Genomic DNA, 23,908 nt, shown 5'->3' with positions numbered 1-23,908 from the left:
CTGGATTCCCACAGTAGAAAAAAGAGGAAAGCGAACGATGAAAGGTATTGCTTTTAGTTTTTCTCTCTGATAACCCAACGCCCACCCAGCTGGTCTGGGCGGGCGACCCGATCGCCAGCGAGGTCCCTCTACGAGAGAATGAGTTAAGGAGGATGCATTGCACGGTTACTGTCTGTGCACAGTAATAACAAAACATTAAAAAAAAAAAAAAAAAACAAGTAAGGGGAAAGAGGACGGCAGAGGAAATTATAGTTTAAGAATAAATAAATAAAGGCAAATAAAAGCAAATGCACAAAAAGAAAAAACAGAAATAAGTGTGGAGAGAAAAGGGGAACGAGGAGAACAATTCCAACGACGACATGCAAAGAAAAGACGAATGCTGAACATGCAAACAACCGTACGAGGTCAAAGCTAAGAGTAGGAATCCCCTTGTTTTTTTTTTTTTTTTAAATAAGCTTGTCAGTAAACTTGGCTTATTTACAGGATGAGTGTTTGTTCGGTGAGTTCTGAGTCTTCATACGCAGAGAGGAGGGGGGGGGCGACGGATATCAACAAAGGGTTTGTTCCTCTCAAAGAGGCTACGTCTACATTCTTAAATTACGGTAAATCATTTCTCCCAAAAACGTATTTTACAAGGTTTCTCTCGTCGAAAAAATGCCAGGAAAAAAACCAAAACCCAAACTGAACTAAACCCGAAAAGCAGGATTCACAAATGTTTTCGTTTTCTCTGTGATCCAATAACTTAAACATGACAAAAATATCCTTAAATAATCTGACATTAAGAAACATTCTCTACATTTTTCATATAAATAACAGAGAATAAATAAAATAAAAGAACCAAAAAAGTAGAAAAATATACACAGCAGTTCAACATTGTCTGAAACCTGCAGATAATTCAAAGGAACTCAAACAAAAGAAGAAAAATAAAAGACTTTTAAAAAAAACCAAAAAAAAACGTGTTGACGCAGTGCAACTGAACCCGGCTTTTGGTCAGAAGTGCAAAACGAGACATTTAATCCGTGAGGTTTGATCACACCAGAAGTTCAAAACTGGGAAATAGTTGAAACTTAAAGACACTTTAGTCATTAGGCTTTGTAAGAATTTCTGCATGTCCTGAAAAAAGTGTCCAACACGTAAAATGAGCATTTCTAGGTCACAAATTAAAACTTTTATAAAGATGCATTAACTTCATTTTAATCATGTCAGATAGATTCACTGACCAACAGCGTGTTGACTGAGCTTAACAATGATCGACTAAATGTCAATTATTAGATTTTGTTGCAGCGCTTTTCAAAACATTTAGATATTTTAGTTTGCATCGTTTGTGCATTTTTTTTATTTTTATTTTTTACCTCAAATGAATAGAAATAATAGCCAAAGGTGGTTTTCGGTTTCTCACTTCTACCAAATCTGACAAATGTTAAAATGATCTACAGTCTATTTTAAAATGTGAAAACAGCCTCCTGCTGTGTTAAAACCAACTATGACGCTTCGATCCTTCAAATAGTTCCACTTATTACTCAGGTATTAAATCTGTTTACATCAAGGATGCTGGTCAATGGAAATAGAAGAGATCATTCATTAGAAATCAGATCTTTTCTTTGCTGTTTCTACTGTTTCAACCAGCTGACCTGTCAGTTTCTATTACATTCTTTTCATGTCAGATCTTTCAGGTTCACCCTCTCAGTTTTTTTTAGTTTCTTCTTGGAATAATCTTTCTTATAGTCCCAAACTTTGGATAAATGATAAGATCACTCAGCAGGCTGGTAACCTGTACAAATATGTAAGGTTTTTAGACAAAATAATGGAAAATGAACATTATTTTAAAAATTGTGATGTGTGTAGCGTGGTTTCATAGACACACACACACACACAGAATACTGTCACTGTCCTGGAAGGTTTAATGGTCGAACACAGGATGTTCTTTGATGGCCGGTTTGAACTGCTGGTGTGACTTCGCCCGTACAGGAACACAAACCCCCCCCCAAAAAGAAGACGACAGCTCTAAAAACAGAATATCACAACTACACTTTTTTTGTACATACGCAACATTATTTAGTCTGTACAACAGAATAGATCATTCATTTATAGAATATCACCCCCCCTCCCCCCCAAACTCCCGTTTTCACTGTACTTTTAATGAGCGACTTTTAACTGCAAGAACCCGTTCACAGAAAGCTCGGAAAACGCTCCCGCCGCTCACAAAGAAACACGACATTAAAAAGAAGTACAATCCAGCCTGAGCCCGTCCGCCTGCCCGTCATCCATCACCGCTTTCTTCTCCCGCGTCCTCCAATGGAGTCGTTACATCCCGCCAAAAAAGTTTGTTTTGAGAAGTGTGTTTTTTTTATTTTTATTTATGTACATGTCATGTGAGAGAAATGGAAGAAACAGGAAAGAGGAGGTGTGTGTGTGTGTGTGTGTGTGTGTGTGTGTGTGTGTGTGTGTGTGTGTGTGTGTGTGTGTGTGTGTGTGTGTGTGTGTGTGGGTGTGTGTGTGTGTGTGTAGAATGACAAACATCACTGTCTTAAGGCTTTTTTTTCTCCTTTGTACAACGTGTCTCAGACGTCTCTCGTGTTGGGTTTGGCGGTTGCAGGGCGACGTGGACTCTACTGATGCGGCCGGAGAAAGAACTCGAAGAAGAGGAAGGAGAAGGAGGAAGAGGGGGAATAGAGGAATGGGGGGAGGTGAGGGGGTCCTCTGTCTTGTTATTATTATTTTTTTTTCGTCTTCAGACTGTGTTGGCTGGCGGCGGCGGCGGCGGTGGCGGTGGTTGGCGGCGGCTGGTCTCTGAGGGCCGCCGAGGTTAATAGCTATTATGGATGATCCCTGGTGGCAGAGACAAGTGAAGCCGTCACACATGTGATGAGGACACACACCCACCGAAAGACCCCCCCGGGGGGGGGGACACAGTGAGGGACACAGGGGAGGGACGACCAAGCTACATTGGCTACTTATTGTAAAATACTGACAGACTTTTGAACTGAAAGAGCCATTCCCATGATACAGTACAAAATTTATAGGCAAAAAGTAGATTTGTTTTGTCGTTTTTCTCTCCGAGCTAAAGGGCAAAGTTAGCAGCTCTCCTCTCCGCTGTAAGAACCTGATCGCCGCGGCTACTCATGCACAGCTAGCGCTCCTTAAGGTTGTTCCTGCGTCCTGTTGCCGGCCGCCGTCTTTGTTTTGTCTTTGCCGGGGGGGCATTTAGAGTCATTGGGCGGGGGCTGGCTGGGCTTGCTGCCGGGGGCATGCTTGGTGGGGGAGCTAGGCGTGGCGGGGGCGCCGTTGGGGGAGTGGGACGCTTGGAGGTTCTTCTCGTCTGAAAAAAGCTGTTTAATTACGTCAAAGAAGTTACTCAACGGGCTGCCTACACAGACGGGAAGAAAAGAAACAGAGAGAGAAAGAGAGAGAGAGAGAGAGAGAACAAACAACAGATGAGCAATGGGGTTAACGTGAGGAGGAGGAGGAGATGGAGGGATGAGAGGAGGAGCAGAGCTGGAGAAATGGAGACTCTTGAGGCGGGGTGAATTCAGGGGGATTCAGGACATGGAGCTCGATGGGACTTTTCTTAAAAGTTCCTCAGAGTCTCAGTTTCTCCAGCCAGATGGCGAGCCAACCGGAGCGCCGGAAGACACCGTGCCAGGAGCATCAATTAACAGCACAGGAAAGAAAACATCTTCTTTTTTTTAAAGAGATACTATTTATCTCAACGTTTTCCAACATGAAACGTTTTCCTTCACAGGATGCGTCAGGATACAAAGATTTATCGAATCAATATCAGATGCATCAGTGAAAAACATCATTTCGTCTTTAATCTGAATCAAGGAAAGTTTTACCGTCAGAAACTTCAAAGACAAAAAAAGTCAATGAATCTTAAAAAATTGTAGATCTTTGATCTTAGATTTCAGAAAATTCTAACTTCCGTGTTTTTGTTTTTTCTGTTCTCTTTCTTTTATTCTGTTCTTTCTATTTTTTCCTGTTCTTTCTATTTTTCCTGTTCTTTCTTTGTATTATTTTATGTTCTTTATTTATGTGGATCCCATGATGGGTTTGTACCTTTGCTCTGAAAATGACCTTGTCCTGGAATCTAACTACTTTTCTGTCTTTCTTTCTTTCTCCTCTATCTTCTTCACTTTCTTTGTCTTTCTTTAATCCTTTGTGTGTGCTATGACTTACATTTTTCTAATATAATTGTACTTAAGTGTCACATAATTTCAGTTCTTTCTTTGCTGTTATTTTGTTCTGTTCTTTTTCTGTCATTTCTTTTTTTTTGGTTCTTTCTTGTCTGTTCTCTATTTGTTATTTGTATTCTTTAAAAGGTTCATGTTTATTATCTCTGCCTATTCGCTTGTCCAAGAATCGAAGATTCCTCTTAAATACTAAACAAACCTGAAGCAAACCTTATTAACTTTGTCTTGTTTCCTGAGATCCTGGTGAAGCTCTTGGTTTTTTTTAATCTTGTTCCTCCTTTCACATCAGAAGGTGTAACCTGCTGTTCACTGAACAGCTCAAAAGTCTTCCGAAGCTCCCGTTGAAACGCGCCATCATACCGACATCCATCACAACAACATCCATCTGCTAGTACAGGGCTTGGTTTTGTCAGTGCTTTTCAAACAGTCAAGAATGATTCAAATAAAACATGCAACAATACAGCACAGTGCAGACATTAACACACGGTCACTTGTCATTGCAGGGGTTAGTCTTCAATCAGTGCGTCCTTCAGTGGTTTAAACTCGTGTTGATCAGTTAACTGTGAAGGATTAACTTACCATCATCCCTCTGTTACAACACGCTGACTCCTGCATCTAATCTGCTTTTTTCTCTTTCTTTTTTATTCAGTGAGTTCAAATATGGAAAGCTTCAGAGGAGGTGGGAAAACCCAAGCGTTGTCATGCAAAAAAAAGTTAGGAGACACACACACACACACACACACACACACACACACACACACACACACACACACACACACACACACACACACACACAGTGGCAAAACACATCCTATCAAGTCATTTTAGTCATCAGACTCCGAGTCAACCACTGGTTAAATGAAGGGTGAGAGAAACTGACTAAAAGTCAAATTTTTTCAATCTCAGACGTGAGAAAATAGGTATTTTCTCAGATTTACTAAAACTGTATTTTAGCTTGAAAAGTAGAGAAATGATTCACTACTTTTAGGCATTTTGTTTATGGGCAGATGCACAGATTACTGAGTGTCCCAACATGGTGAAATATGGTTAAAAGTCATAATTTATTTGCATTTTAGATTTTCTTTTCAATGTTTCTTATTGACGAAACTTGTGAAAACACTTTTTAAAATATTGTTATGATTTAGTTTCTTTTTATCTACATAAATATATGGAACTAACTCAGATTTCTTGAAAATGCATTTAAGTGATCCACCGTTCTGTATAGATCTGCTCACTGAGCCTTTGAGAGGAACGACTGCAGGTTAAATTGGATTATTGTAAGTTTCTTTTTTGTCTCTCCAGTCTTTCAACCAAAAAACAGACTGAGTTGCTCTTAATGGGGTTCAAGTAGCCAATAAACAGTATGTTTGATGTCAAATGTAGAAACCTGCAAACAGTCGGTGTAGATCTTTTCCCCCATCCTTAGAAATCTGCTGGAGCCTTTCAACGAACTAACAAGTAAATATATTTCTACTCTTTTCTGGCAATAAATCTACACTCATATTTTCTTAAAGGGGTCATATCATGACAAATATTCTTTCTAATGGTTTTCCAACAGTAATAATCGTCCCCATACCTGAGATGTCGCGTGTTGCTCCAACCAGCCAATCAGAAATCAAACCCTATATAGTGTCATCGGGGGTTTAACCAATCCCAATCAAGCTAGGACCTCCCTTTGACTCCTCCCACAATGAGGCAGCTCTGCTCTGGCACATGGCACCACGAGAGGAAGTACTTCCTCCTCTTCCCAAGATGGGCATGTGTGGGCGGAGCCAGTCCAGCTCACACAGACACAGCAGATTCTGAATGCAGCTCCTATGATCCAATATTCAAATGGCGGAAAATCAAGGAGAGGCTGGATTTGGGGCTAGAAACTTTGAATACAACATTTTTGGATCAACAACACCCATGTGAAAGTGTTGAAAAGCTTCTTAATATGAACCCTTTAATGTTGACCTGTTTTGTGTTTGATTGTAATTCTATTTTTTTTCATTTTGCACATAACATTTATATATATATTTTTTTCATTTAAAATGCTTAAGAAATAATGATTATGACTGTGGGAGGAAAACCTAACCAGAACACCAGAGCCAAATTGACTTATATTGATATCAAGAAGCCGGCCAGATGTGTGGGGCGAGGTTTCCCTCTTCGTTAAATGACTTGTTAAGATGACCCGACTCAGTATCTTCAGCCCACACACACAAACACTGTCACACACACTCTTGTGTTAGTGAGGTCGGGGTGTGCTGGTGAAAAGCCTCGAGGACGTTGCCGGTGTGTGTTAAAAGCCGGAGTTAGGGTGTTTTTGGTTTTCATTTGGATTATTGTTTGGTGCCGGGAGCTCCCGGTGGCTCTGTGTCTTACCACGCTTGGAGGATTTACTGGGCAAAGAGGCAGAGCGCTGAGAGCCATCTGAGAGCAGAGGACAGTGTCAGAAACACCAAGCCGCTGAGGCCCGGCGCTTCAAATACATCACAGTCCCTCCTCGCCAGGTCAACGCCACGCACGTGAATGTTCAGCTCATTTTCCACACGCTCGGGCAAACTCCAGTCTTGACGGTTTTTCCTTCACACTCTCTGTTTGTTCTCACAAACAGTCAAAAATAAGAGGATTTAACCAGACGCTGTTGACTGTTGTTGTTTCTTCTGCCTCGCAGCAAAGTTATTCACATCTTGGATGGTAATTAGTTGCTTTAATGTTCAAACTGCTGCTGAGGTGCTCGGAGGTTTATTCCTCAAAACAAGCGAAGCGGAGAGAAAACAAACATCCACTGATTCAGTGCGGAACAAGTGTGAAAGGCTAAATGGAAAAATGGATTCTTTATGGACCAGCGAGAGATTAAAAAATCCAATACATGGCTCTATACCATTCATTTTGATGTTTCACAACTCAACAGAAGTTTTTCCAACTGAACTTTGTGTCGTATCCTCTATTTTGTTTCTTTTCATTCAGAAAAATACAGATTAGTCAGCAGTTTTGCACTATAACTTATTTTCAGGTTTATACTTCAGTCAGTGCATTTGTGTTTTATTCAGCTGTGACTTGAAGAAAGCATATCATTTATATTTGGTGCAAAAACTGTATTTGTCTTGTTTCTAAACTAAATAGCTCTTCTAAAAAAAATCACTTAAGAACCACGTTTCATTTAGCTGTAGGGGATAGCTTTTAAAATCTGTGTGTTCTAGAGACTTATTTCACTGAAAGTCTTAAGAAAAAACCCCCATCACATATTATTCGACGTAATACATTTCAGAGAATAATTCAGCATATTTATAATAATTTGCTACTATTCAAGAAAACCTTTGGATAATTCATCTCCTGAAAACGTACAGTCATAAAAATGTTTAGTCATTTAAATTTTAAAACATTAAACATTAGTCAGAATTAAAAGTGATTTCTGTGATCGTCTGAACTGAAGCTGCTATTTAACGATTTATTATCAAAATACCTGATTCATGAGGCCGTCAGAAAATGATTGAACATTCACACACACACACACACACACACACACACACACACACACACACACACACACACACACACACACACACACACACACACACACACACACACACACACACACACACACACACACACACACACACACACACACACACACACACAGGGCCGTCGGGTTGACATGTCCGCAGAGCCGCTGGGTGTTTAGTACATTTCATTCAACACATGCAGAGTTTCTGGTTCGAACTGCAGAGAAACACCATCAAATACACAGTTAACTCACTTCTTCATGTCACAGGGAAAAAGCATGCTACATTCGATGGTGTGTGTGTGTGTGTGTGTGTGTGTGTGTGTGTGTGTGTGTGTGTGTGTGTGTGTGTGTGTGTGTGTGTGTGTGTGTGTGTGTGTGTGTGTGTGTGTGTGGGTTTCTCTTATATCTGATGGAGCATGCTGGTGATATTGAGTCCATCCAAAACGGCATTAGAGTGAAGCTGTGGATGACGAGAAGCAGGGTGGCATGGAGAGGCAGGCCAGAGCGAGACAGAGAGAGATCAGATAGACAGAGATGTGGGTTATTGGCACATCTACACAGTGGTGGTGGTGGAGGTGGTGGTGGTTGTGCATACAGAGCCTGATAACAGTTCCCATCTGTGGCAGTGAGTGGACACACCGGTGCTCCTGGGTCCACTTCAGAGATAGTTTGGATTTGACAAAAATAATAGATCAGGCCCAAAAAAAAAAAAAAAAAAGAAACCCTCCAAACTATCTGCTGAGAGACTCCATGCAGGTGATGTGAGAGCATGTCTGAGCTCTGGTGTGTGCAGCGTGAAGATGTGTTTTGTAGTTACTCTGCTCCACCACCAGAGGGGACCATTATCAAGTAAATAACCACAGATGTGAGACGCGTCACACCAACAGAACAAAACTAACAAGGACAGCCAGAGAACACACAATCACTCTTTCTATTCTTCCATATTTCTTTTTTCCACAAATTCATCCATGTGCTTATAGGCAGCCCCAAAAGAGAATCTCCAATCAAGTCCAAAGAAGATTGCAGGGGATTGTGGGAAGTCTTTTTGTGACTCGACACCTTTCTCTCCACCATAAATGCTGCAAATGCTGTTGTACACGTGTAAAGTTGTGTAAACATCCATTAGCCTGGCTGAGCATTAGCCTGTGAGTGTGCCTGTTTCTGCTGAGTCAGCCGAGCTGCTGCTGCTTGTATGCGGAGGATAAATTACAGTTTGATGTGCGGCTCCTGAGTGGTTATAATCAGCCCAGCGAAGGCACATTGCGAGCTCATTCAATATTGTTACTGTGTGTATGTATATGTGTGTGTGTGTGTCGGTGTGCACGCCATGGTATGTGGCAGGGGCATGCACGTGGGGATGCCGTGTGCTAAAAGCAGTGTGCTGAGCCGAGCCGAGCTTAGCTGAGCGGGTCCGAGCCGAGGTGGGCCGCAGGAGTGGCTGGGTAGGAGGGAGGGGAGGCTGTGAGGACGTGGAGGAAGAAGAGGAGGAGGAGGAGGGCTGGGGGGGGGGGGGGGGGGGGGGCTAGTCGGGGACGAGTGGCGAGGGGGATTCCACTTACCAGATATCTGCGGCTGGATGCCGGGCTGGTCGTTGGAGCTGAGCAGCTGAGCTTGGATGGTCTCCACCACACGTTTGAAACGCCGGCTCGGACCTGCAGAGGAGAGCAGAGCAGCCTTGTAGTGACACACGCTCACTATCAGCACATATATGTTAACAGAATCCCGTCACTGCAGCAAACACACAGAGAAGCCAAAGTAAAGTTCGAAACAACTGAAGATTAGAAGAATAGAATTATCAATACAACAGTATAAATACATACTGATACAAAATGTTCCTCTATCACCTGCTTCGTACCAGAATATTTATTAAACTTAAAATAGTTATAAAATGTGGACAGTGAAACTTACCAGAGGAAACAGTGATACTGTCATATATTCTAGCCAACATTGGATATATTAACCGTTGTGGTGAAGGTTTGAAACTGGATCCAGTGAGCTGTTTAAACTAGTTTCAGACTGGTTTTTCAACAGGGTTCAGACTTCTTGTTGATTATTCTTCAACATTATTTTAGAATGGATTCCAAATCGATGTTGTCAGGGTACCTGGTTTTCAGTCCCAGCACATTTTTAAAGTATCCACAGTAACTGAGATACCAACTCAGACTGAGTAGGAATCAAGAAATACAGTATAAGTAGTAAATGGTGCAAATGATCTGTACAAAACCAGGGTCAAAAACAAGAGTTTTAATTTAAACTTAAGAGAATATTGATTAATTTAAGTGTGTTATATTGTCTCTAAGTCAAGTTAACTTTCTATTCTTTGCACATTTTCGAAGAATTGAGCGGTCAGAGGAATCCGGAGGTTCTGGTTTTCATATTTTCAAAAAATAAACAGCAGCTGAGAGATTTAAAAAAATATGTATTTATATAAAACATGAGTGAACAAAGCTGCATCATTCACCGTGTGGAAAACTGGCGGTGAGCAGCGACCTTGAGATGTTGAGGCTCCTGAACATGGCCACTTTATAAATGTTTCATTGGCCCACGTAACACAGAAACACAGCAAACCCCACATGAACTCTGTCAGCTCGGGAAGAAAACACTCCTCTTATTTTATTCATCATGTTATTTTGAACCATTACGTCAACTCTGTCACCAAATACTTGAGCATAAGTGGAATTAATGAGACGCCTTGTAAAGGAGTTAATCATTTCACTATTTTAGGAATGAAAATCTCACATTTTTAAATAAAGACATTTATCTCGTCATTTTTCTTAATCACATTCAAAATGATGAAACCGTGATGTTTCATTGTTAAAAGCAGCCGTCATTTAATGGCCGATTGTGGTTATTTGTACCATTTCAGATTTTTTAAAGCTCAGAGATATTCCCATGTGACTGTCAAACATCAGACGAGTAAAAATAATAAGGGGAAGTTAAATTGCAATGAAATTAATATTTTCTTCTTCTTCTATCGTTGAGCTTTGTAGATTTATTACATGACCTTTAAAATGCTCCCAAATACACAGCTGGAAACCAGTGAAGCTGCAGGTCCATCAGGAAAATGCTGGGAACATTTAATCAACGGCAATTACGGTAATTTATCATTAACTGGGGCTTCTCGCTGTAGAATAACCTCTTTTGTATTCATTACTCTACCAAACTGTTTAATTTCCCTGCTGCAGAGAGAGTGAAAATATTTACCTTCTTTAGCATATATACGAATTTCATTGTGTTGTTTATTTTTGTCGAGCGTCTGTCTCTGCTCATTGAACTGAACCCACTAACATTAGCGTCCCAAACCATGAGCAACATGATAAATTATCAAATGTAATCAAAATTAGACTAAACTCACAGTAGTTAGTAGCATTAGCAACCTTAAATTAACATAATTTATTTCTTTTTTTTTAATACAAAATCTGTTTGCGTATCGGTAGTATTTCCCAGTTGTTTAATTGTTGAATCTTTTTGTCACGAAGTTCAGAATTCTGGTTCTTTCAAGCAGCGTTAACATCCAGGTTATCGAGCCTCTTCCTCCAGCATGTCACAGCAACACGACACCAAAACACACTGTTAACACAGGTCAAACTCAAGGAGACCGTTAAAGCAACAGTTGCGTTTCCAAGTAACAGTTTACTTTTAGTTTGCAGTAACTACTGAAATAATCAAGAACGTATTATCAATAAGTGGCGCGGTGTGTGACTTCCGCTGCTGGTCACCTGACAGCAGGGTGAAGGTGACGGAGTAGATGCCGTTCTCCTTGGTGGCGCTGGTGCTCTCGGTGTAGGTGATGTCCACCTGGAACTTTACCGGCTTCTGGAAAACCGTCGGGCCGGCAGTGGACTTGTACTCGGCCCGGAAACTAGTCTGAGAGATGACACTGTGGCTCAGACTGGGAATCTGAGAGGAAAGAGGGGATGAGAAGAGGAGGGATGTAAAGTCGCCCATCATGAGTCATTGTATCAGGTCAGCTGGAGGTGGAGAACGGCAGACCTCACTCTGAGAGAAGTGGCCTGGTGCTTATGTGCCACCTCACAACCAACAGTGCAATAAACGATATAAAGGTGAAAGTCAACAACCACTCGACAAACCCATGAGCTCAACACAGAAGAGCTCACTCAGGTCAAGGAACAGCCGCACTCCTTTGAAGACACAATTCACACCACAATCTCTCCACATTGTACAACATTGTTCTTCTCCGTTAAATAAAATCTCTAATTCAGTTTCAAAAGTTAATCTTCCATGATAAGCGACTCCCTCTGAACGCCGTGTGACCTCGTGTGGCCAAGACATTATCAAGTCCAGTTAGCCCGATTCAGTTTACTCTGAGAAAACACCAGTACAGTTTCCAGAGGTGGCAACTAACTCAACTCATCGAATCATACTTCAGTAATCCTCTTGGGTAAATAATCTTTTTCCGCATTTATCCATCCTATCTCGTGGATGCAGTGAGCAGCCACCTTAAGGTGCTTTGGGGAGCTGATGGGGGTCAAGGGTCATGCATGTATTAGTATTTCATGAGTGTTTTCATAAATCGATCTCTGTTTTACTTTTACTCCATTCATTGTATCACATACATTTGTACTGTCCTCTAACATTCTTCAAACTGGCTCATTCAAGTTCCTCAACAAATTCTCCTCTTCTTAATGGACTGTTTCAAAATGATGATGAATAGAAAAGATTGAGATTTACTGAGTTTCTTAACCTATTAGAGATGTGAGTGGACCAAACGTTGAACACTCTCACAGCATGCAGTGTCCCAACCTTTTTGGAATTGCTGGAGGAACAGTTCTAAACACACCAATTTTAACGTCGACCAACAGTTTAACCTAAATACTTTGGCTTAAGTCAGTTTTACTTACAGATCTTCATTTATTCTTTAGGTGCTGCAGGAAATATTAGAAAACTGTTGGAAATGTGCTTCATGCAAAAATAATGATGAAGACGTTCAACTTTTTTTTTTAGCTTTTCCTTTGAACTTGAGACAATACAGACTTGAGAAATTCATGGCGTTCAGATGTGTGAGAAAAGGCAGATTGAGGTCGACGTTAACGTGAAAATGCTCTGTCAGCTTATCAGTTTTGAGTTTCTCCAATTAAAGATGAAACCTGCAGAGGAAACGTCTCACAGTCGCTCCTCAACTGCACCACCAAGCCTGAAGTAAGACCTCGGGAAACACTTCTGATTAACTCATTTATTACTTTAATGTCTCATTAAACTTGCACAATTCATCTAAATCTCATTGCAATGCCATTCCGTGGCGTGGGTAAGGCGCAATGGGATGAATACGGTTTGCATTTTGAAGAAGACGAAGGTGGAGACTTACAGAGAGAAAGGCGTGGACGATGTCGGCCTTAATGGAGCTCAGAGGCTTGTCTCTGATCACGATGAAAATCTGCTCCTCTTTCTCCAGGTTTATAAAGTTTCCGAACCACGACTTCTTAGCCAGCCTGCAGAGGGGAGGGGAGCGAGTCGGAAATCTGGGTTCGTCAAACATTATTTACAACGTGAAGAAGAATGTGTTAATGAAGATAAATCAAGGTAAGAAAATTTAACTTTGACGTGAAATAACCAGCTACTTGTGGCTATTAGAGAAAAAACACAAGTCACATTCCCCCTGAACTATCATGTATTAAACAAGTCCACTCCGGTGATATCTGAATCAGAGATATGCTGCTTCTATCTTTCAGGGCTGAATCAGCTGTTCTTTCATTCAAACCATCACCATGTACAGTATATTAGATCCACTCCTCCCTTTGAAAAGAATGTCAATATTGGGTCGGATTAATTCATCTTTACTTAAATGCTTCAACCTAGAGGCTTTCAAGGTTGCCGTTATTAAACCTCTTCTACTCTTCTTAAAAAGCCAAAACTCGAGGAAAGTGTTTGAGCCAACTACACACTGATATGCAATTAATCTTCCTTTCGTTTGTGAAATCATTGAAAATGACATCTTAAGTTGAGTTACCATTTCCCAAGGAATGTTTTGTTTGTAAAGCTGTGCTCTAATTATTGATTGAAAATCCTCAAACTGACAGCTCTAGGAAACATTCTTCTCATAACCTCAGAGAAAGAGATCCTCTCTGATGTTGTCCTGTTCGATCTCAGCCCAGCATTTCATACCACTGACCACATTTACTACCAGGTTCTGAACATGTCATTGGGTTTAAAGGAACAGCACTAAACTGGTTTATACCATATTTATCAGACACATTCAACTCTTGATATCAATAAAAATCCCTGGACCCATACTGGCATTGTTTCTGGAGTTCCCCAGGGTTCTGTATTAGGACCCATACTTTTCACACCTTACATGAAGAACAATGCTTTATTTGTCACACGTACATCGAATATATGGCAAAAGTTGTTCTCTACAGTTAATTCGTCAATACGGAGCAATGAACAGCTACTGTGCAACGCCCAGGGAGCAGGTCAGTTGTGAGATTTAAACCTGCAAACCGACAATCCCAAGGAAATTTTTTATTGTGTCTCCCCCCCATTTATTTATTTATTTATTGAGAGAACAAATGATGATTCCTGCAGAAAAAAAAACACAGTGAGAAGCATAGCAGTAACTTTCCCTTCTACGCAGATGACGCACAGGTTTATTTATCTAAGTAAAAAGACAATACTAAATCAAATATATTCAACTGAATACCATTAAGAGGTAGGAGAACCAGAAAATATTCACACAAACAGGAATCAGAGATTTTCCCCCCAAAAATCTGAAGATCCATGAATTTAATTGAATAACCTCTGTAGCTTTCATCAGCGACAATGCCGTTTAAATAAACCCAACATAAATAAAGCTGCATCTCAATTGTACCTCTTCAAAATGTAAAAAGTCAACCTGTTTCTGATTTCAAACACAAAACAAAAATCACTGCTTTAATCCTTTGTATAGCATGTGGCAGCTCTACCGTTGTTGTATCTTTGAGCTGAAGCAGTTCAAAATAAATATAAAAAGAAATAAAGTAAAACATAAAAAAAAAAAAAAAAACATAGATTAATACACAAATCAGTAATTTGGGTGTTGTTGCTGAGTTACTCACTCTGGAGAGGAATCGGGGGTGAGACTGGACATGTCCTCCTGGGTGGGAACTGTGGACACAAACAGAGGTCAAAGGCTTTGCGGTTGTAGAGATCCACAACTCTGACTTGATGTGCTCCCAGAGTGCCGAATGTAAGCAACAATATTCATCCTAATCATGGTTTACTTCATTTTGTCTGCAGGGATTTCTTGGCACAGCAAAGCCGCCATGAGCAAACTACCTAAACTAAAGTAAAAAGAGGAGAAAAATGGTCAATTTTCTGCCTTCAGTAATGAGGTTGTTATCTTCTTTATGACTTGGCCAGAGGCTGCAGTTCATCGTGATACTGGAGCTAAATGGAGTTATTAAGAGCTCGGAGATGATTCGCACTTCCTCCCCGAAGCTACATCAGTGTGATGCATAAACAATTTCAGTGGAATTGATTATCATCCAGATAAGAATGAGATAATATCGTTAAATCTGACCTGACGGATTTTTCAGGAGGAGAATATTCTAATCCGGCTCCGTCCCTCCTCCCCTACCTTGCATTTTCCTGCGGTGGAAGCGTGGCGAGCCCAGGAAGCTGTTCTTGATGGAGTTGAGGCGCGTCCTCCAGGGCATGCCGCCAATGGAGGGGCTGGGCGGCGGCGTGGGGCTGGGCGTGCCAGCCGGGCTGTCCTTGGGCGTGTGCACTGGGGTGCCTTTGGGGGTGGGGAGAGGGCTCCCTCTGGGGGAGGGGTGAGGGGTCACCTGCGTGATGGGGACAGATTTGCCGTTGTGGTCAGGGTGGAGGTGGTAGCGGCGGAGGGGCGACATAGGGGGCACCGGGGAGAGGGGGATGGAGAGTTTGGGGGGGACAGTGAGGGGAGGGTGACGCCTCACCCGGGGACTGTTGGGGATACAGGGAGCCAGATGCTGGCAGGGCGTGGAGGGCTCGGATTTGGGAGTGGAGGAGGTCTGGGTCGTGTTGGGGAGCGGGTTGGACCTGGTGGTCTGCAGGGGCTTCTCGGACATTCTGGGCTTGGCGGGGAGGGTCTGCGTGCGGGGGTGCATGAGGGGGGACCCCATCTTTGGCTGGTAGGAGTTGGGTGTGCGGGGCCCCACCCCATTGAGGCGGACCTCAGGGGAGTGAGTGGGACTGCAGTTGGGGGACTGACACAGGTCTGGGGACTGGGGCGGGATGAAGAACCGCCGGTTGGGCTGCGATCGGTCATGCACCGTTACACATGACAGCAGACGTCAGCCAATGAGAAAGCCGGAGGAACAGCACGGGCCAATAATGGTTCATTCCCATTTAAAAGAAGAAGAAGAAAAAAAAAAAGAACACAGCAGGGAACCAAACAAAAACAGGAGCGTGGCAGATGGGTTGAGAAGTGGAGCAGGCAGGAAGTGGTGAGAGTGCAAGAAAGAAAGAAAACAGAACATGCGATTAGCACAGTGATTAGCCAATCAGGAGGCTGCAGTGGAGCATTCATGGCGCATTAACAGTAGGGATGCACCGAGATCTCAACTCTCAAGTAAACACGAGCGCTGATTTCCCTTTGAGATCCACACCTTAAATACTTCTGAAATGTTTTAACTCAGAAACATAAAAGCGCCATAGAGGAGCACTGTTTGCATTTATATGTGTTTGAGTGCATTAATTAACAAAGCAATATAAACATTTATGGTCAGTTTTGCTGTTTTAGTGGATTTTACAAGTGAGATAAGGCACAGGGTTATGATTCTGAGAGACTCATCAGGCCTGACAGATTGCTATTTAAGACCCACAGATACATTTTCATTGGGGTATAAGACGCATCACAAGTCAGAAATCCTACTCACTAAGTTCAATTTAACAGTAATAATTCTGTAGTTTGCCTACATCCGTCAATTAAAGTTACTTTACAAGAACAATGAACTTGAACCAAGTGCACGTTCACTGAAGTTTTATTAAAATTGTGTATTTTTTCTAGTTTGTATTTTCTTCTATTGCTTCTTGTTGCAAACCTTTTCACCTGCATATCCAATATTTGGACAAAGCTTCTGCATCATTTCTACGGAATAAAATCACAAAAAAACAATAGGTTGAGATTTTGGTCGGATTGCAGATTTCCGAAGACAAACTTCTTGTGCGAGAGAGTTTTATTATAAGCTTGAAAAGTCTTCTTATGCAGCCTACAACTGCTATACCTGTTTAACTTGTGGTATCAGAGTTCATTTCATGGCAACTTCATCTCAATCGCATTTATATAACTTTCAGTTCCCAGAATAGACAATTCAATAAAGAAATTATAGTTTTACGTCAACACTTAATTTTTTAAGAGTTAAAAATGCTCTATGTGAAAGCCTTGCCTATTTACCTGGTGCAAGTTTTGGCCTAAAGCTCCATAAAAAATTTTGTTGAGGAGGTAAATACATGTGGAAAATACATTTTTGTATCTGACAAACAAACCTTGATCAGCTTGATCACATTCAGCCAAATGAAAAAAACAACAACAAAAAAACAAAACAGCAGTTAAAATGAGTAAAACTCTGTATTTCACATTGTTTAAAATAGAAGTATTTGGGATTGCTGTCTGATACATCGGTGCATCCCTAATTACCAGCAAGTGACCCAGCTTGAAAGCTACCAGCTTTAGCTTGGCCCTCCTCTGCGGGAGAGCTGCCAGCGAGCATGCCCCGTGCTGACGCATGATGCTGTGGGATGAATGAGCCGATCCGAGTGGTGAAGACCCGCAGCTGAACAAACTGCAGCTGAACAAACTGCAGCAGCAGCAGCAGCAGGGCGGAGCTCGGCCCATCGGAAACAATGAAGCTGAAGAGCTCCTCGCTTTTTCTACACGAAAAAACTTGTAATCCAGCGAGAACCCCACACATAAAGGCTGGTTTTAAATAACCAGGTGAGGACTTTCTCTCTCGTGTGATTACAGCTATCAAGAGTATAATTGATCTGACACATGAAGAAGATTATATAAAGAAAACACGCTTAAGTGTTTTAATAAGCTTCAACTGTAAAGAATGTTGTTATGCCTGGAGGGGCTTTAATATTGATATTCTAAGCGTTGTGTTTACTCACTTATCAACAGTGTTGTGCAAGTTAAATATATGTGTGGTGTGGGCACAATGTTTGAGTTACTGTTTTAAAAATGTGTAAAAGTGCTTAATTGGTTACAGCAGTTACAGAGTAAGTACTTATTTTGATAGTCTTGCTTAGTTGTGCATGTACTTTTTTAGTGGAGTTAGATCAGGTAGCGGAGGAGGATGCGCTATAATCTGAATGAAAGGCAGCTTTATCAACTAATGATTATGAAAAGAAAAGCTGCAAAAACAGTTTTTGTTCCTATTCTAATTCTCAGTTTTTGCATAAAATTTCTAATGATTGTTCTTATTTCCACTTTCTTCTTATTCGCTGTTTTAATTGTGTCTGTTTTTGCCTTTTTCCTGTTGTTTTCCACTTTGAGCTGCCAACTTGCTGAAATGTCCTTGCCTGATTTACAACATTTAAATGTATTTTCAGCGAGTTTAAAAACTCTTTTTTTTTTTTTTTTTTTCACTTTCAGTCAAACACTTGGTATATAAAGTGGAACTAAAGACAAAAATCTGCCTCCTCCTCAGTTTGAAGCCGATAAGCAGACTATAATGTGCTGCAGTGAAGAATAAAACAATGACATTCATTATATAAAAAGAAGTGCTTCTGTGTGTCTTTGCGAGGCAGAGGATGTTTGATGGCACACGGGCGGCGTCCTTGCTGAGGGTTACTTGTAAAAAATGCATGTCTCCATGGGAGCTGAGGGTTGAATCACATAGTTTGCGTCTCTGCTTCGTCTCTTCAGTTTACAAGGATTTAAAAAAAAAAAGAAAAAAAAAAGAACCCAACATTTTTCTCTCTGATGGATCGATTCCGCCGCTAATCCGCAGCTGCATGACAATGTGGTCTGTATGGACATTGATCGCCGGATCTCATCTGGAGTTTGAAGTGTTTTGGCCTCAGATGGATGCGGCCCCGCTTCATCCGAAGCTCGGTGTGACGTACAGCAGTGGGTTTCCGAAGAGTGCGATGTGCCTCACCTGCTCGCTTCAAGCAGCGTGGTTCTTTTTTAGTATCTCTCGTGGATTAAGTGAGAGAGTCCACGATGTAACAGAGCACAGAGGAAGACCAATGATGATTCATTGAACGACACTGTCACGGTGTGTCATTTGCAGTTTTGTGTAAGACGTGGAAATTAACTATTTGATGACAGTTACTAGTCATTTGTTGACTTGAAAAAGTAAGTCTTGAACCCTTTTGATAGTTCTATTAATGGTGTACCGTTGTAACGTTGCTGGCACACATTAGATGCTCTATATATTGGTTATTAAAAGGAATGTATTGATGGGCCAATGATGAGAATAAAATACAACAAGCAGGCAGCTACAGACATATAGAGTAATGTGTTTATTGTTGCTGTCAGGAGGACTGTGTAAGTGTTGAATTATTTAACCACCACTCAAGTAAAAAAGGAGTTTAGTGGGATAGTATCCATTACAAATTGAAGTTTGACTGAGGCTACTACAGCTCATAGTTATCTCAGTGACCAGGATAGAGGGAGAGAGAGTCAACAAAATGTTATCATCAAATTCAATGGGTTACAAATTAACTGAAGTGATTTATTTATTTTTTAATCATGATTAGGTATTTGTGTGTTATCGGAAAATGTACTGGTGCTAAGGTCACGCATCACTTTCAAACATGTAATTTCCAACACTGGTTATTTGGTAAAATGGTTAAATGGCAATGCGAATAAACATAACTTCACCACAGTCCTGCTGCTAAATATCTGCTTTGGTATGTTGTGTGATATAACCGTGATGATACCAAACTCAACTTCATTCTGTTGTCTGATAATAACAAGAATTTGTCAAAGTTTTGAAATATTTTCACTAACTGTAGTAATTGGGGGGGATTTGAGTAGTTTCAATGTTTCCTGACGTGGCAGGACAGACTGGCCTGTTGTTCACAGTGAGGTTGAATCTGAATGATTGCACAAAGTCCCAGTGGATGCTTTGTGATGTGAACAACTTCAAGTAGGACCAAAAGAATCCCAATTGTGAGGACTGTCTCAATTTCTGTCTCTGCTGTGCGTCTCACAGGCTCCGGATGAAGCTCACAGTGGTGTGAGCTGCTGATGACAGGCTGAGGTGGATGGAACCGTGTGTGTGTGTGTGTGTGTGTGTGTGTGTGTGTGTGTGTGTGTGTGTGTGTGTGTGTGTGTGTGTGTGTGTGTGTGTGTGTGTGTGTGTGTGTGTGTGTGTGTCTGTGTGTGTGTAACAGCATGCCAGCAGAGCCAGCCAGCGAGGTGCAATGTGGGAAAAAGAAACCAAAGACTGCGTCTAAACAAGCGACACTTACCCGAGGGCTGCTGAGAGGGCTGGTGGAGAGACCGGAGGACGCCCCGCTGATCGACCGCGACCTACACACACACACACACACACACACACACACACACACACACACACACACACACACACACACAAAACATGTTGATACAAGCGGACTTGTACAAGGAGACATCATTTTTGTTGTTTTATTCTAAGATTGACACCCTTTTCACAAACATGTTGTCATTTAATCATATCACATAAACCACTACATTTCATGTTGTTTCATAATGTAGGAACAACTGGGACTCCACTGTTTATTTCTACGCCAGCTTTTAATGACATATGTTATCATTTAACACTCATTTAGAAAGCGCCATAAAAAGTCGTCATAGGCTGTAACTATAATTTTTTTTAAATAATTGACTTGTTTTTTTATTGTCCTTATGTCCACAACAGGTCAGATCAAACTTTGGCCCCATCACATGACCACATTTTCAAGTGAAAACGCAAAACATCTGTAGCGTTTTGTCTGTTTACACAACAACTTGTTCACATGTGCGAGTAGATGGGCAATAACAATGTTTCCTCCAGAGCGTCGTGACTCCCAGTCTATATTCTTGGTAGTTTTATAGTTGACAGTCACTGAAATAACAATCCAACTTGGTCGTCTGTCCACTAGAATGTCTGTGTACTCCCATGGTTAATGTTAATATCGTGTTGTTCTCTGTGCGCATGCGTGTGGTTGCATTACAAAACAAACAACAACAACCACCACCTTTGGCCCATTAAGAAAACTATTAACATTTTCAGTATTTCTGCCATTTTCATGTAAACTAACATCGTTTTCAAATCATTGCCATTTAAATGTTTCTGAAATGAAAATGGAAAAATTATGTGTTTTCACTTGAAACGTCATGGAAATGAGGCTTTAGCTTAGCCTGACGACGGTTTACTTTATCAGTCTCCATATTTCCCATTACCCATCGTTCCCATTGTTAGAATATCTTTGCTGAGGTTAGTTGACCTGCTTCTTGAAAATTGCTAGATTGCTAGATACAGGATGTTAGCTCTTGTTTCAGAAAAACGTGCCTCTAAAAGGTCACAACATTAAAAAAAATTTAATAAATAAATAAAAGCAACATGAACCGTATCCTGCGTTAATGACAAAATGTACAGATGGTTCAGACACAGACGCGCACACACACACACACACCCACACACACACATAAACCCTGAGCCATACAATCACTGCAAAATTCATTAGCTTTGCTCATTTTTCTTCTCTTCGTGTGCTTTTTCATTTTTCATTTACGATTCATTAAACTTTCCATTCTTTCCTTCTTCTCATTCTAGCATTTGCCAAAATGTCGTTACGAACAAATGCACACACACATACTGGTTTTGTGCTTTATGAGGACCATGGCTCTAACAATCCCATGTGGGACTGTGTTTTCTAAAAGGGTTATAAACAGGTCTAAAAAAATAATAACTTCAAACGACTAAAAGTTGCACAGCGAGCCTGTACACACAATCGAATTCTAAAAACCGTGATGCTGGTTAGGTGTTCTGGTTTCTTGACACCTACGAGGACTTATTGAACAATCACACAAATACAACACCTTCCATTGCATTGCATCAACTACTACCAAAATTAATCTACCGAAGACATGCAACCGTTTTTTTGTCTGCAAATTACTTTGCAGACAGCTTTAAGCCGCCACAACAACACTTATTTTCAACCAAAAACTGTACAGACCCGCCAAGGTCTATGAAGACTATGTAACTTAATTACCCTTAGACAATGACTTTGTTTGATTATGGAAAATTAAAACAGTAAATCAAGATTAAATATGCTTGACAAGACACACACACACACACACACACACACACACACACAAACTAACTCTCACAAACAGCTGCGATGTTATCACATGAGATGGTATGGTGAAGCGTCTCGGTGAGGCTGCCACATTCAATCTCTCTGGTATTTACTGAATTATAAGGACCGCCCCTGAGATACATATATTCACCATCCAAACTAATATAAAAGCAGATTAAAAAACAGTGCACTATTGTTAAATCCCAAACGATGTCTAATACATTTAATGTCTCAACCTCATTATTTTACAATTTATTATAGGCTAGTAATATATCTTACTTTCATAATATCATGCAGTAACTCTATAGATTGTTCTGTGTAATTACTCTTCATCTTTAAAGATGAACGGTAGTCCTTATCTTTTTTCTTTTTATGGGCTGGGGTGGGGCCCTTGTGTTGCAGTGGTTAGCATTGTTGCCTTGCAGCAAAAAGTTTGGGGTTTGAATCCGCACCAGGGGCTTTTGTCATTTCTCTACCTGGACATTCTGAATTTCTACCCACAATTCAAATATCTGTTTTTTGGATTAATTGGTTAGTGCAAATGGTCTGCAGCCATAAACACCAAGTATTGGGGGCTTCCGGGTTGAATGTCCCTCCAAGTTCAGCTAAGACCCCAGCTTAGAATGATTGTGGCATTACCACATTGGGTCTTTGATCATCTTAGCCAAGTAGAATTAGCATAATTTACCCAGAAACAGCATGCTACCAGTAATTAAGTGAGCGAATCATTATGTGTGGACAAGCAGATTTCTATTTTGTTCACTATCAGTGCAAGTTAAGACTGTGAGATCACCATGGATCCAGCTGAGTACCCCAGATATCAGTTACATAGAGGGTCAGCAGGTAGCTGCACATGCTTACACCTCAGCCAGACTTACTAATATATACCATTTTCCTGAATTGGTTAAAGTCTTTATTTGAAAACTTTAGCATGAGTCTGCATTATAGTTGACAGTTGTTGCACCTGTTCCTCTTAATGGCTTCACACACATAGCATTTTTTATTTTTTTTTTTACTACATTTACCAGATTTGTCTATCACTTCACATTTTTAATCAAGATTTTATCTCAAAAATTCTTAATCATGACGAGTTTGCGGCCTGAAAACTCCTGTATCTATAAAAAGTGACTGATTGATTATCGATGGATGATTAAACAATCTAGGGGGTGACGTGTTTCTATGCTGATCAGAGTCACACAAACTGTATCGGCGGTGTTCACTAATATTAAGGAGGTGCTTGAATGGTTTCCAGCACACACGCACACAGCGACTCCATTAATGACGATGAGGAAACTCTCCACACTGTCAGCCGCTCCAGAAGAGGAGCTTCTGCTGCAAACATGCAGCTCATTAACTGTGACACCCATCTAGCCGCACAATCAGGAAGCCAGGGCCGGCTCCTCTTTGAAATCTTGAAAATTAATTCCCGCTTCGTCTGCAGTGATGAAGAGGAGAACGCAACAAGCTTCATTTTTACGGATCTCGCCAATTAGATGACGAGCGAGATAAAGGGCTATTCAGTGGAACTGCAAAGCCTCATTTCCATCTCCTGTTTGTGCTCCATCTGCATTCCTGGCAATTAATTCATGCTAATCTCCATACAGGCCGCAAATCCATAGACAAACTGTAGCCCACCCTCCCTCACTCTGCAAGGTCAGCCTCACAGGGAGGCTGCACAACAACAGGCCAGCCAAGCACAAACAAATGTACCCCCCACTTCTCAAAACACACACCATCCAAAAACACACACACACACACACACACACACACACACACACACACACACACACATCCACAGTGATGATGGGGAGTGAAGATGTTTAGTAGGAGGGAGGAGGAGAGAAGAGGAGCCAGGAAGTTGACCTAAAAACAGTCTTCGCCTCCCGCGGGCTGAAGGAGTGAAGTCAAAGCAGAAAGTCGGTGCAGCGGGGAAAGTGTGCTGATTTCATAGAGAGAATATTATGCTTCCTTT

At 41.2% G+C, this 23,908-nt stretch overlaps 1 protein-coding gene across 2 annotated transcripts in view; it reads right to left on the bottom strand.

The window, feature by feature from the left end:
* Positions 1-3,140: 3,140 nt before the first annotated feature.
* The window catches only part of LOC308106823 (serine/threonine-protein kinase BRSK2-like), a gene marked incomplete at its 3' end in the record, with an annotated part of 153,766 nt that continues 132,998 nt past the window's right edge, over positions 3,141-23,908 (bottom strand). Inside the window, exons 13-20 of one of the 2 annotated variants that reach the window (XM_080458795.1) lie at positions 20,086-20,146; positions 15,257-15,464; positions 14,736-14,784; positions 13,010-13,133; positions 11,403-11,583; positions 9,243-9,335; positions 6,558-6,605; positions 3,141-3,367 (exon numbers count right to left, since the gene is read on the bottom strand). In XM_080458795.1, coding sequence (XP_080314921.1) covers positions 3,141-3,367; positions 6,558-6,605; positions 9,243-9,335; positions 11,403-11,583; positions 13,010-13,133; positions 14,736-14,784; positions 15,257-15,464; positions 20,086-20,146 — 991 coding nt within the window. Of the gene's footprint in view, positions 3,368-6,557; positions 6,606-9,238; positions 9,336-11,402; positions 11,584-13,009; positions 13,134-14,735; positions 14,785-15,256; positions 15,465-20,085; positions 20,147-23,908 lie in introns of both variants that reach the window. The other variant, XM_080458796.1, reaches the window with a different exon arrangement.

This window comes from Lipophrys pholis (assembly GCF_963383615.2).
Source record: "Lipophrys pholis genome assembly, chromosome: 2".
Classification (NCBI taxonomy): domain Eukaryota; kingdom Metazoa; phylum Chordata; class Actinopteri; order Blenniiformes; family Blenniidae; genus Lipophrys; species Lipophrys pholis.
Note: the sequence above shows the minus strand (reverse complement) of the source record. Positions and strands in the feature narration are given on the sequence as shown.